The sequence below is a fragment of the Erythrolamprus reginae genome, chromosome Z (genome assembly GCF_031021105.1).
Source record: "Erythrolamprus reginae isolate rEryReg1 chromosome Z, rEryReg1.hap1, whole genome shotgun sequence".
Taxonomy (NCBI): Eukaryota; Metazoa; Chordata; class Lepidosauria; order Squamata; family Dipsadidae; genus Erythrolamprus; species Erythrolamprus reginae.
This window is the reverse complement of record NC_091963.1, coordinates 10,698,457-10,713,045: the sequence shown is the minus strand read 5'-3', so window position 1 is coordinate 10,713,045 and position 14,589 is coordinate 10,698,457. Positions and strand designations below refer to the sequence as shown.

At 41.9% G+C, this 14,589-nt stretch overlaps 1 protein-coding gene across 3 annotated transcripts in view; it reads right to left on the bottom strand.

Moving 5' to 3' along the window:
• The window catches only part of DPP6 (dipeptidyl peptidase like 6), a 571,062-nt gene that overhangs the window by 69,140 nt on the left and 487,333 nt on the right, over positions 1 to 14,589 (bottom strand). For all 3 annotated transcript variants that reach the window (XM_070728861.1, XM_070728858.1, XM_070728859.1), the window contains exon 8: positions 12,462 to 12,582. In XM_070728861.1, the coding sequence (XP_070584962.1) occupies positions 12,462 to 12,582 (121 nt within the window). The remainder of the gene's footprint in view (positions 1 to 12,461; positions 12,583 to 14,589) is intronic.

The following is a 14,589-nucleotide window of genomic DNA, read 5'->3' as shown; positions in this document are numbered from 1 at the left end:
ATTATGTGTGCAGATGCCAGCAAAACAGCCTTTTGCAATTGACAGGTGGAAATTTTGTCAATTTCGATGGTTTTTAAATGTCCGCTAAGATCCTTTGGCACTGCGCCCAGCGTGCCAAGTACCACTGGGACCACTTTCACTGGCTTATGCCAGAGTCGTTGCAGCTCGATTTTTAGATCTTCGTATTTCACTAATTTCTCTAGCTGCTTCTCCTCAATTCTGCTGTCCCCTGGGATTGCGATGTCGATGATTTTCCTCCCCTAAAATTAAGGTGCCTCTTATACTCTGCTGCGTCTTTTACTCCGAAAAAGATGGTATTTTTTTTTAACAGTTGGGATTCATCATCATTATGTCAAGTTACTTACAATTAAAAGCAAAGGTTACAAAATCACAACATCACAAAATGAATTGATCTTCACCACTGACCATAAATAGTTAATGTATGTATATGGCTTGGGGGAAGATTGCTACTAGAGAAGACATGAACTTTTTCAAGCCTTCATTTTTTAATGGAAAATTCGCAGTCTGTTCAGCCTGGATGAACTTTCTGACTGCCTCCATTGATTCATATCACGCTTAGGATCTTGTGAAACAAATGAAAATTGCAATAATATCACTTAAAAGCAAAGATGGGCCATTGAACATTAAGTCAGATTGTGCTAGCTTTCACTGATACGAGCTGCAAACGACCATAAACCTAATGAGAAGCATAAATTCAGAGATGATTTGATTTCTTAAGGCTTGTAAGGTATTTAAATATCCAGCAAGATTGCAACTGGAATATTACTCAAAATTCTCTAAGCAAATGCTGCATGTACTACAGGGAACGATAGATAAGAATTTATTCTTCCTTACTGGATGTTTCAACCTATGTGAAGAATCAACAGTCTTGACCTATTTAAGCAATCTATTTAGAAAAAAGAACATAGAATAATGTATCCCAGTGGCCTATGAATCCCAGTGGCCAGTTAGGTCCCACAGAGTTGGCCTTCTCCAGGTCCTGTCAGCCAGGCAAGGCTGTCTGGCGGGGCCTTCTCTGTGGCTGCCCCTCCCCTCTGGAATCAACTCCCTCTGGAAATTGCCCACCCTCCCAGTCTTTCATAAGGCCCTGAAAATGCATTTCTGCTGACAGGCTTGGGACCATCAAAATTTTAACATCTACCTGGGCCTACAAGAGAAGTATGATATGAATGTGGATGATTGGTTTATTAATATAAAGGGTTTTGGAATGTAGATTTTTTAACGTGCTTTGAGTATTGAGATTTTCAAAAAGTATTTAATATTAGATTTCTTCATGCTTTTATATTTGTTTACTGAGCCACCCTGAGTCCCAGGAGAAGGGCGGCATAGGAATATGATGGATAGATAGATAGTTAGATAGATGATAGATAGATAGATAAATAGATAGATAGATGATATATAGATAGATAAATGCCGTGTTTTCCTGAAGATAAGACCTAGCATGCTTTTACATGTGCACCTAATATAAGCCCCCACCAAATAAACCCTACTTAAGATCCTGCGCCACTCCCTGCCCATTCCTTCTGTTTTTTTGAGGTGCCGGTGCCATGCCTCCCTGCCCCCCGGCCTCTGCAGAGAGGTAAGGAAGAGAGAAAGAGAGAATAAGAGAGAGAGAGAAAGAGAGTGAGTGAGAGAGAGATTCACAGACAGAGAGCAAGATAGAAAGAAAGGAGAGAAAAAGTGAGAAAAAGAGAGAGCAAGAGAGGGGGGAGAGAAACAGGGATAGCAAGAGAGAGAACAAGAGAGAAAGAGGGACAGAGAGAAAGAGAGAGAGAGAAAGAAAACAAGAGAAAGAGTGAGAAAGAAAGCAAGAGAGAGAGGGACAGAGAGAGAGAAAGAAAGAAAGAAAGGGAGAGATAGAGAGGGAGAGAGGAAGAGGGAGAGATAGAGTGAGTGAGAGAGAGGAAGAAATCAAGAGAGAGAGAGAGAGAGAGAGAAAGAAAGCAAGAGAGAGAAAGAAAGCAAGAGAGAGAAAGAGGGACAGAGAAAGAAAGCAAGAGATAGAGAGAGAAAAAGAGGGAGAGATAGAGAGAGAGAGAAAGGAAGAGGGAGAGATAGAAAGAGAATGAGTGAGAGAGAAAGAGAGAAAGAGGGACAGAGAGAAAGAGAGAAAGAGAGAAAGAAAGGAATAGAGAGGGAGAGAGAAAGGAAGAGGGAGAGATACAAAGAAAGTGAGTGAGAGAGAGAGAAAGAAAGTGAGAGAGTGAGAGAGAAAGAGAGAGAGAGAAAAAAAGGAGAGGAAGAAAGAGAGAAAGAAAGAAAGAAAGAAAGAAAGAAAGAAAGAAAGAAAGAAAGAGAAAACTCGGCAAGGAGTTGGGGACTTGCTCCACTTCACCTCCTCCTCCTCCCTCAAAGCAGCGGCATTAAGAAAACTGCAGGGGTTTTTTTATAGTCTGGCCCTCCAACAGTCTGAGGGACAGTGAACTGCCCCCCTGTGTAAAAAGTTTGGGGACCCCTGCTCCATACTAACCTACCCAGGCTTCATGCTCTGCGGAATCCAGAACATGATACCATGGTCTTTCGAGACCGAAGGATGCTAATACAACTGAACAAAACTGTGGTATCCTTCTTTGTAAAAAATAGAATGGAATGGAATGGAATAGAATAGAATTCTTTATTGGACAAACAAGGAATTTGTCTTGGTGCATATGCTCTCAGTGTACATAAAAGAAAATACAGATTTGTCAAGAAACATGTGGTACAACACTTAATGATTGTCATAGGGGTCAAATAAGCAACGAAGAAACAACCAACATTAATAAAAATCTTAGGATGCAAGCAACATGTTACAGTCATATAGTCCTAAGTGGGAAAGGATGATAGGAATGATGAGGAAAAATGTAAGTAAAGTAAATAGGAGGCATCAATTCAGTAAGTATTATAAAAGCCACAAAAAAGTAATTATTGGCTGATCGTTCTGGGTTATTTCTTAGGTTACTTATCACTTCAGGAGCAAAAATAACTCAGCAATGGTGCTTGAGGCACAAACTAACACCAAGATTTGCCCACTGACTCTCCTGCTACAAACCTTGCTTCTTCCGTAAGATATTTATATGATGGATAAATGTTCAGGTGACCCTAAGCAGCAAGAAATTCTCAGCAATGCACAAGTACAATAGCTCAAAGTGTCAGCTAAGAAACCTTTAAGGCCTGTTTTTCCCCCCCTCAAACAATCCAATGCCACTTCAGCTGGTTGTTTTTATTATAATTATTTATATCCCAATTTTTCAAGGTAACAGATCTTCATGCCTTGTAGGCAACATAAACCAGGATATGAAAGTACTATGAATATTATTTGAAAAGAAGGGAGAAAGGAAGGAAGGTTGGTTTCTGGAATCCTTTTATGAGGTGTTTAGGAGGAATGGCCTTGCCTCAGGAAGGAGAGAAGTCGGATTGTAGCAGAAAAGGCTCCAGTGATTGCTGTCTTTTCCTTTCCGTTCCATCTGGGATTTCCAGACCACTCTTTAAGGAAGATTGCTTCCTTAAAGTCCTTTCACTGTAGAGACACCTCCTCAGGTAAAATGATATTTAAACATGTCTTTTAAAAAATGAATAACAAAGTGGATTACAGCCACATCTGGGCATTCGACTGCTTCAAAATGCATCGAATTTCATATTCATATGGGTTTTGAAGTGGAACTATTATCCCAGCGCTCATCTTTCCCTTAGTACAGTGATGGCGAACCTATGGCACGAGTGTCACAGGTAGCACATGGAGCCATATCTGCTGGCACACGAGCCATTGCCCTAACTCAGCTCCAACGTGCATGTGTGTGCCGGCCAGCTGATTTTTGGCTCACACAGAGATTCTGGGAGGGATTTTTTGGCTTCCAGAGAGCTTCTGGGGGAGATAGGAGAGGGCGTTTTTACCCTCCCCTGGGTCCAGGGAAGCCTTTCGAGCTTGGGAAGGGCAAAACACGAGTCTACTGGGCCCATCAGAAGTTGGGAAACAGGCTGTTTCTGGCCTCCAGATGATGGGAAATAATAATAATAATAATAATAATAATAATAATAATAATAATAGCAACAACAACAACAATAATAATAATAACAACATACTTGGCTGCTGCAAAAAGATTGCACAGACTGACTACAAGCATAGACATGATGCTGTGGCACAGATGATCCACTGGAACTTGTGCCAGAAATACCATCTACCAGTGGCAAAGAATTGGTGGGATCATAAGCCCGAAAAAGTGGTCAAAAATGAGCAAGCAAAACTACTGTGGGACTTCCGACTTCTGACTGACCGAATTCTGAAGCATAACACGCCAGATATCATGATTGTGGAAAAAAAGAAAGTATGGATGATCATCATTGCAATCCCAGGAGACAGCAGAATTGAGGAGAAGCAGCTGGAGAAATTAGTGAAATACGAAGATCTAAAGGTCGAGCTGCAATGATTCTGGCATAAGCCAGTGAAGGTGTTTCCAGTGGTCAAAGGATCTCAGCGGACATTTGAGAACCATCGGAATTGACAAAATCTCCATCTGTCAATTGCAAAAGACCGCTTTACTGGGATCGGCAAACATAATTTGCCACTACATCACGCAGTCCTAGGTGCTTGGGAAGTGCCCGACTGGTGATGAAATACGAAATCCAGCATGGTGATTTCGTTTGCTGTGTGGTACTGACAACAACAACAACAACAATAATAATGCAGTTTTTGCCCTCCCCAGGCATTGAATTATGGGTGTGGGCACTCGCGCATGTATGTTAGTGCGCATGCACACTCTTTCAGCACCTGAAGGAAAAAAAGGTTTGTCATCACTGCTGTAGGTAATGGTTGTTCCTGTGTCTGTTTTTGTACAGAAACCAAAAGGGATGAATAATAATAATAACAGAATAATAAAACAGGAAGGAAAATATTTCCGATAACTCAAGAGGCAAATCAGTTAAGAGAATGCCAGGAGCAAAGAAGAAAACAGATCCCACTGCAAATCAATGGGTTTGTTCTAATAATATAGCACACTTTGGCCTTGATTTAATCACTATTACTCTTCTAAGAGTTAATTTTCCCCATATTATCTACGATGCCAGGAGTTCATTCTCGCATGGCATATCACCAGTCCATCATACTTCACCCCCCCCCAAAAGTCCAAAATTTATCAGATCTTTTATATAGTTTTGCTGTCTCTTGGGCTGAAGTTAATTGCAGGGGGGGACATCCAAAAGGTCTTCCCGTCATAGCTAACAATAGATTCTACAAATGGATGGCTAATGCCTATTTTAGCTCCCAAAAATCATTATAATCTAGCCTTTCATATTACAATTAATCTGATTCTCTGCCCTGTAGCCTCCTAGCTAAATTCACTAAGTAGATTATTCCATTACATCATTGCTGATTGATTTGACTGTATTTTTTCCGTATCATCGTGAGAAAACTTAAGAGTGAATGTTTTGAAGAGAAGTTTTACCCGATGGCAGATTTAGGAAGGGTGCAAGGAAACGTATCTTGAATGCCAGTGAACATTCGCATTTTAAAGTGAAAATTCTGGACTTATAAAATAAATGGCCTATGTTTGTGTATCTCTCTCAGTATATACAGGTAGACTTCGAGATACAATTGGTCACTTAACAGCTGTTCAAAGTTACAACTGACCTCTCCCCTCCCAAAGCGACTTACAACCTGTCTCAAGTTGCTGCCAAGTTGCTGCGAATGCTGGCTGGGGAATTCTGGGAGTTGAAGTCCAAATATCTTCAAGTTGCCAAGATTGGGAAACACTGGACTAAACAATGCAGGTTGAGGGGACTGCAGGGGAGGGCCTTCTCTGTGGCTGCCCCGACTCTATGGAACAACCCCCCCCCGATGTCCACATTGCTCCCATCCTACTGGCCTTTCATGGGGGCCATGAATTGTACATCTTCCATGGCCAAACTGAATGAATGGTGTGTATGCATATGATTATGACTGGTTTTTTAAAAATATAAATGGGTTTTATTACGGGGTGTAGTTTTTAAATATTATATCCAACTTCTTTTTATTGCTGTATATTTTTTGTATTGTATTATATTATTTTGTAAGCCACCCCGAGTCCTTCGCAATTGGGTGGCATGGAAGTTGAATAAATAAATAATTTTTTCTACATAACTCAGTTCTACCCAATAATATACAGTATTGGGTGGAACTGCTTACTCCTTCCATATAGTCCTGTTATTATTTCAAAAGTTTTGGGACTGAAACGTCTCTTACCTTCCAACACGTTTCAGAGTCTTTCTCCCTTGCGATCCACACACACAGTTATATGGCAGGGGTGGGCAATTAATTTTGCCATAGGGCCATGTGAGAAATTGGGATGTTTTTAGAGGGCCGGACTAATATAATTAACTCAGTTCTACCCAATACTGTATATTATTGGGTAGAACTGATTTAATTATATTATAATTATAAATTATAATTATATATTATATTATGTATGATTATGTATGATATATGATATATGATATATGATATATGATATCTTGAACACCCGGTTCTTATCTAGAAAAGTTGGACCGACCTCCATGGGCCGGTCACAGACAGTGGGTGGGCCGCATCTTGCCCAGGTCTGATATATGGTAATACATTCTTACATTTCACCTTATATGGTACTATAATGAAATATCACCCGGGATTACAATTACTAACAGGAAGCTGCCTGTTTACTCCCTTATTACGCTGCTTTGCAGGGGAAGTTACACTTGTAACCTGTTAGGACAAGGTACATGGTTGTTAGGGTTTGCCATTGTAAACTACCTATTGTAGTCTCTTGTACTATCCCTTTAAATATTTTAGGTTGGTTCGCCATAAGAGGGCGCCAGTACTCCTTCCCTCAATGATGCTTCAACGCTCATTCATTTTTGATTTGCCTTGAGGGGGGAGTGTGTTTGCTTAGTGCTTATTATATTGTATGGCTTAGTGCTTGTTATGGATTGTTTCTGTTTTGTATATATGTAAATAGTACTTATTAAGCATAACTAAGTATGTGTCTTTGTTTCTTTGGCTTTACCACACGTCCACACTCTGTTAAAATTCTCTGCTCAGAGTATGTCAAAGGTCTCATAGCCTAGCTATACCGAGACATACCAACATAACCCCTCAAGAAAAGCATCTTCACATTCTGAACCAAACAACTGATGATACTGTCTCTCCTCTTGCACAGTGAAGGAGGTCACTCAGGCAGGAAAGAAGGAGGCTGAAAGAACGGCCTGGGCTTTTTTGACAACACACCAAGCCTGACACATTATTCCATTCATTCATTTTGGCCCCTCCCCTCATCTTCCAAGAAATGCCGAAAGGAGCTTTGTGATCTGGCTGTGCAAAGCAACTTTTGATTGATGGGCGATACGAGAGGCCATGTAGCTGGAAATACAACTTGGCACTGCATTATAACTCTATAAGCAGATGTGAAAGGACCATCTGCCATATTTGATCCAGCATGGCCTTCCTGGAAACACAAGCGCTGCTCTGCTGACAGAATAATCATCGCTTAACAACGGCGTGCAAATGCTTCCTGGCATTCCAGAAAGAAGAAAACAACAGCTACCCTGAAAGTTGCGAGCGAGGGCAGGTCTTAATTAAAACCGGCCGCAACTGAAATGGAAATGGACACGTCACCTAACTTTTAATAATACGGTCTTCAGATTGGGGCGCCAATCTTTTCCAAGGAGTTTAGATATTTTGATGTAAAAGCCTGAAGCCCACAGAGGATTAAAACTAAGTGTAACAGACTATAAAGTATCAGCCCACCTGGATAAATCAGACAGAGAACAGTAGTTGAGCTAAACATACAACAACAGCAACAACAATAATATTAAAAATAACAACAGCAACAACAGAGATAGAAGGGACCTTGGAGGTCTTCTAGTCGAACCCCCTCCTTAGGCAGGAAACCCTCCACTAAGGACAGATGGTTATCCAACATCTGCTTAAAAACTTCCAGTGTTGGGGCATTCACAATGTCTGGAGGCAAGCTGTTCCACTGGTCAACCGTTCTGACTGTCAGGAAATTTCGCAGTTCTAAGTTGCTTCTCTCCTTGTTTAGTTTCCACCCATTGCATCGTGTTCTACACTCAGGTGCTTTGGAGCAGTGATTTTCAACCTTTTTTGAGCCGCGGCACATTTTTTACATTTACAAAACCCTGGGGCACATTGAGCCGGGGTGGGGGGGGTGGGGGTGGGGGTAAAAAAAGTTTGGACAAAAAAATTCTCTCTCTCTCTCTTCCTCCCCTTCGGTCTATTTCTTTCTCCCTCCCTTTTTCTCTCCCTTCCTTCCTCTTTCTTTCGCTCTCCATCCCTCTTTCTTTCTCTTCCTTCCTTCCTCTCTTTTTGCTCTCTTTCTCTCTCCCTCCCTCCCTCCCTCTCTTTCTCTCTCTCTTGCTTTCTTTCTCTCTCTTGCTCTCTCTCTCTTTCTCTCTTTCTCTCTCTCTTGCTTTCTTTCTCTCTCTTGTTCTCTTTCTCTCTCTCTCTCTTGCTTTCTCTCTCGCTTGCTTTCTTTCTCTCTGAGCTTCGCGGCACACCTGACCATGTCTCGCGGCACACTAGTGTGCCACGGCACACTGGTTGAAAAACACTGCTTTGGAGAATAGGTTGACTCCCTCTTCTTTGTGGAAATTCCTGAGATATTGGAAGGCTTCTATCATGTCTCCCCTGGTCCTTCTTTTCATTAAACAAGACATACCACGTTCCTGCAACTGTTTTAGTCTCCAGTCCCTTAATCATCTTTGTTGCTCTTCTCTTCACTCTTTCTCAACATCTTTTTTACAAATCTGAATGCAGTATTCCAAGTGTGACCTTACAAAGTGGCATTAACACTTCACGTGATCTTATTTATTTATTTATTTATTTATTTATTCATTCATTCATTCATTCATTCATTCATTCATTCATTAGATTTGTATGCCGCCCCTCTCCGTAGACTCAGGCCGGCTAACAACAATAATGAAACAACACATAACAAATCTAATATTTAAAATAATTAAAAGACCCTCATTTAAAAAAACTTACATACACACAAACATGCCATGCATAAATTGTATAGGCCTAGGGGGAAGGGAATATCTCAATTCCCCCCATGCCTGACGACAGAGGTGGGTTTTGAGAAGTTTACGAAAGGCGAGGAGGGTGGGGGCAATTCTGATCTCTGGGGGGAGTTGGTTCCAGAGGGTCGGGGCCACCACAGAGAAGGCTCTTCCCCTGAGTCCCACCAAATGGCATTGTTCAGCTCCGCCACAGCCTCCTGACCCCTGGGTAGCCCTAGAATTCCAGTCGCCAAGGCCTCCCCCCATCTTCTGCTTCATTCTGACCCACCAAGGCAGAGGACAATAAGCCTTTCGCTTCCCCCTCAGCTCCGCCACAGCTTGGTTATTACCTATAAAGCCCTTCATGGCATCGGACCAGAATAACTTTGGAACCGCCTTCTGCTGCACGAATCCCAGCAACCAATTAGGTCCCACAGAGTTGGCCTTCTCCGGATCCCGTCGACAAAACAATGTCGGCTGGCGGGACCCAGGGGAAGAGCCTTCACTGTGGTGGCCCCAAACCTCTGGAATCAACTCCCCCTGGAGATTAGGACTGCCCCCACCCTCCTTGCCTTTTGTAAACTCCTGAAAACCCACCTATGACGCCAGGCATGGGGAAATTGATATACCCCTCGGCTGTTCTGCTTTATGTATGATTTGTTTGGATTGCATGATTGTTTTTAATAAGGGTTTTAAATATTGTTTTTAATATTGGATTTTTATATTGTATTGTTTGTTGTGAGCCACTCCAAGTCCTCGGAGAGTGGCGGTGTACAAATCTAATAAATTATTATTATTAAAATTATTATTAATTAATTAATTATTATTAATTATTCCCGATCCCCGGGCAGTCCTAGAATCCCGGCAGACACTGCAAGCCCCTGACCGCACATATGCACATGCTTCTCACAGAAACCCGTGATGCACCGAAGCCACAAGTATTGAACCACGAAGTGGCGAGGGATCACTGTATACATACACCATGATTGAGAGCTGTTATAAATTACTGTCACAGTGAAGATGGAACAAAGCTGTCTTTTTTGTTATTCCCTGTTTCAAAATTTAAAAAAAATGATTTTAACTAAGAGGAAGTCCTAAGTGTACAAATTGCAAGGAAATAAAAGAGAAGGACTTCTGGGGAATTCTGGGAATTCTGGGAATTGAAGTCCAAATATCTTCAATTTACCAAGGTTGGGAAACACTGCCTTAGACTTCTGGTTTTTGGCTTGCCCATGCGGATGAAAACCCGGCAGACAGTGGAGGGCTGCAAAAAATTTCACTACCACATTGTGGGCGTGGCTTATTTTGTGGGTGTGGCCTGCTGGTCATGTGACCAGGCGGGAGTGGTTTGACCATCATGTGAGCGGGAGTGGTTTAAACATCATCTGACTAGCTTAAACAGGACCGACACAGACTTCAGAAGATACAGTGATCCCCCGATTATTGCGAGGGTTCCGTTCCAGGACCCCTCGCAATGACCGGTTTTTCGCGAAGTAGCGCTGCGGAAGTAAAAACACCATCTGCGCATGCGCAGATGGTGTTTTTACTATCGCCGCAGCAGCGAGGAGCCGAAGATTGGGGTTTCCCCGCCGCCCGCCGTTCGCTCGCGGCGCTGGGGGTCTTACCGGCTGCCCACTCCTCGCTGCTGCCGCGCCCGCCGCTTGTCCGCCGCCTGCCTGCCCGTACGCCCGCCCACGCCGTTCGCTCGCGCCGCTTCCTAGCTGAGTCCTGAAGCGAACGGCGTGGGCGGGCGAAGGGCGGGCGAGCGGCGCGCGGGCAGGCAGGCGGCGGACAAGCCGTTCGCTCGCGGCGCGAGCGAACGGCGTGGGCGGGCGAAGGGCGGGCGAGCGGCGAGCGAGCAGGCAGGCAGGCGGCGGACAAGCCGTTCGCTCGCGGTGCGAGCGAACGGCATGGGCGGGCGAAGGGCGGGCGAGCGGCAGCGAGGAGTTTGCGTGGGCAGTGGGGAAACTCCTCGCTGATGCCCGCCGTTCGCCCTCCCGCCAGCAAGTGGAATGTACAAGTGAAGCTAAATAATTTTGAAGTGTGAATTTCAGATTAAAGTGAAGCAAGAGGGGAAGACCCAGGGAAGCCACCCAGCAGCTGATCTGCCCGGCGCCATCTACGCATGCGTGCCCATAGAAAAAAAGGCGCGCATGCGCAGATGGTGTTTTTACTTCCGGGTTGCAAAATCACCATATAGCCATTTCGCAATGATCGGGATCGCAATACCCGGGGGATCACTGTAATCAGAACTGCAGAAAAAACAATGGCTGCCAACCTGCCTTCCAATGTGGATCTGTATACTGCATGAGTCAAAAAGAGAGCGGGGAAAATATTTACCCCTCGCATCCTGGACACAAACTGTTTCAACTCCTACCCTCAAAACGTCGCTACAGAGCACTGCACACCAAGACAACTAAACACAAGAACAGTTTTTTCCCGAACGCCATCACTCTACTAAACAAATAATTCCCTCAACACTGTCAGACTTTTTACTAAATCTGCGCTTCTATTTCTACTAGTTTTTCTCATCATTCCTATCATCCTTTTCTTACCACTTAGGACTGTATGGCTGTAACTTGTTGCTTGTATCCTAAGATTTTTATTAATATTGATTGTTTCTTCATTGCTTATTTGACCCCTGTGACCACCATTAAGTGTTGTACCACATGATTCTTGACAAATGTATCTTTTTCTTTTATGTACGTTGAGAGCATATGGACCAAGACAAATTCCTTTTGTGTCCAATCACACTTGGCCAATAAAATTCTATTCTATTCTATTCTAAAGGTGGCCAACATGACGTCATTCACGTCAAGGGTTAGGGTTTGGGTGCCTGACCTCTCCTCGCCTGAAAGAGATACAATTTTCCTCCCCATTTACCATTACTGAACATCCAAAATATTCTATTTAATTCTATGTATATAGGCCATATAGGTATGTATATATTACACACAGGCACACAAAAATATACATTATCTACTATATATACTGTATGTATACGTACACACACACACACACACAGCTCTTCTAAAATTATACACATTCAACCTCATTTACTTTGATAGGAAAAACATACCCAGAGCCCAGAAGGGAAAAAAAGAAAAAAAAATCAAAATTTTTCAACTGGTTCTGTGTACCTGACCATTCCTGTAGGAGCCCATCATTGCTGGTACACCAGAACCCAGAAGAGCAACGTGCAATGGTTCTATGTGCCCTGAGAAATTGCTCTCCAGCATGCATGCCATAGGTTCACCATCAGGGGTGTAGACTTTATTCCATTAAAAGTTTTTACAGAATTTGAATCAGAGCGGTCATCATAGGAAATTGGACCAGAATCCCATCCTATCGTATAATTATTTCATGTGATTTCTAGTAATGTGAAAGAGGTCATCTCAGAAATATTAAGCAATTAGCCAACTTTTCAATTCTCATCTTACCTTCGTACAGCCAATCGCTGAGTCCATTAAAAATAACTTTGTCTTTTCCAGTGGAGACTACACGGATTGCTTGTTTTCCGATGTGGGCACAATAGTAGATGTTGTTTTCAAATATAAATATCTAGGCAGAAATTCAAAAAGAAACCATGATTAACACAGGAAGTTCAACAGCAAGCTAGGCTGTAATCATTAGCACACTCATAGATATATGACCTTTATATACCGAATATCAACATCGACTTTTATAATTGAGGTTATTTTTCTATATGATGGTTAACAGTGATGGAGAAATTCCTTGGTTAACTTGCCTTGAACGCAGTGCTTTAGTACTTTAACTCTTTAATTCATACATTTCATAGAGCAGGGGGGGTCTCCACATTTTTTAGATTTTTAAGTCTTTAGATTTTTCTGTCCTTTACTATAGATAATCTACATTCCTTGTTTAACTTTAAAATACATCTATGATTAATTTAATATGGATAAGCCCAGAGATATAACCAGCACACAGAACACTGAGATTTGGAAGATTATTTATTTCTTTATTATCAAAATATCTAAGCCTATCGATTCCAGTAAAGCTTGGTATGAGTTTATTGTTTATCTTTACTTATGCCTTAGGGCTTGGTGGATGCACTTCATATCTATCTTGAAGAGATGCACTGATTTGCAGAAAAGAAATGTATGCCATGTTGAGACATTGCCAAGATTCACTTTGACTGCTCACATGCAGAAATAGTCCTATATGGACTGAATCAAAAGAAGAAGGCTATTTATTTATGCAGGGCAGAGAAATAAAAATCATAAGAGACCTAGAGACCAAATTCTACGATGATCAATTCAGGGAACTAAGTATTGTCTACCTAAAGAAAAGACATTTTAGGGGGGTGACGTGACACTGCAACAATATCGCCAAAAAGGCTTCTAGAGTTGTTAACCTGATCCTATGTAGCTTCTGCTCTGGCAATCTCACACTACTCACCAGAGCCTACAAAACTTTTGTGAGACCCATCCTTGAATACAGATCATCTGTCTGGAACCCATACCACATCTCGGACATCAACACCCTTGAAAATGTCCAAAGATACTTCACCAGAAGAGCCCTTCACTCCTCCACTCGAAACAGAATACCCTACGAAAGCAGACTATCAATCCTAGGTCTAGAAAGCTTAGAACTACGTCACCTAAAACACGATCTAAGTATTGCCCACAAGATCATATGCTGCAACGTTCTACCTGTCAATGACTACTTCAGCTTCAATCGCAACAAAACAAGAGCACGCAACAGATTCAAACTTAATATTAACTGCTCCAAACGTGACTGTAAAAAATATGACCTCAGCAACCGAGTTGTCAAAGCGTGGAACTCATTACCTGACTCAGTAGTGTCAACCCCTAACCCCCAACATTTCCCCTTAGACTCTCCACGATTGACCTCTCCAGGTTCCTTAGAGGTCAGTAAGGGGCGTGCATAAGTGCACCAGTGTGCCTTCCTTCCCCTGTCCAATTGTCTCTCCTTATCTCATTTATCTTTTCTTCCTTTCAAATTTGTTCACCTTTACTTTTATATCTTTTCTTCTATTCTTTTCTTTATTTATATTATTACATATCTATTCTCTTCAATGTGTATTATGTATTGGACAAAATAAATAAATAAATAAATAAAATATAGTAATTGGCTTCCTGTTTAGATTGCATGAATTATAACAGTGAAAATAATGGAGATATGTTTCAATCAGAGAAAAAGTTAGAATGGATACCCAAGTGCAGAAATTGTATTTTAGCTTCCATAGCTGTTTTAATGGGTTGATCAGAGGCTAAATCATAAAGCAAGTATTAAAATAAAACTAATGTCACAAATTTAAATCTTTCTCTAGAGTTACTTTTTAAAAAATATATATATATAATAAGACAGATTCACATAAAATGCCCCCTGCTTTCCAAGCTCTTTTATTATGGGAGGCGTTGGAACTAACACAAAGCAGAATGAAATTCAATTAAGGAGCCAGCATGGTGGATCGGCTGTGATAGAAATGGACTAATTGAGAGAACAGAATCTCTGCCAATTCCGTGGAAGCTTGGAAAGGAATTTGGAAAGGAAAGTTCCCTATGTGCTGTTCATTTGATTCTC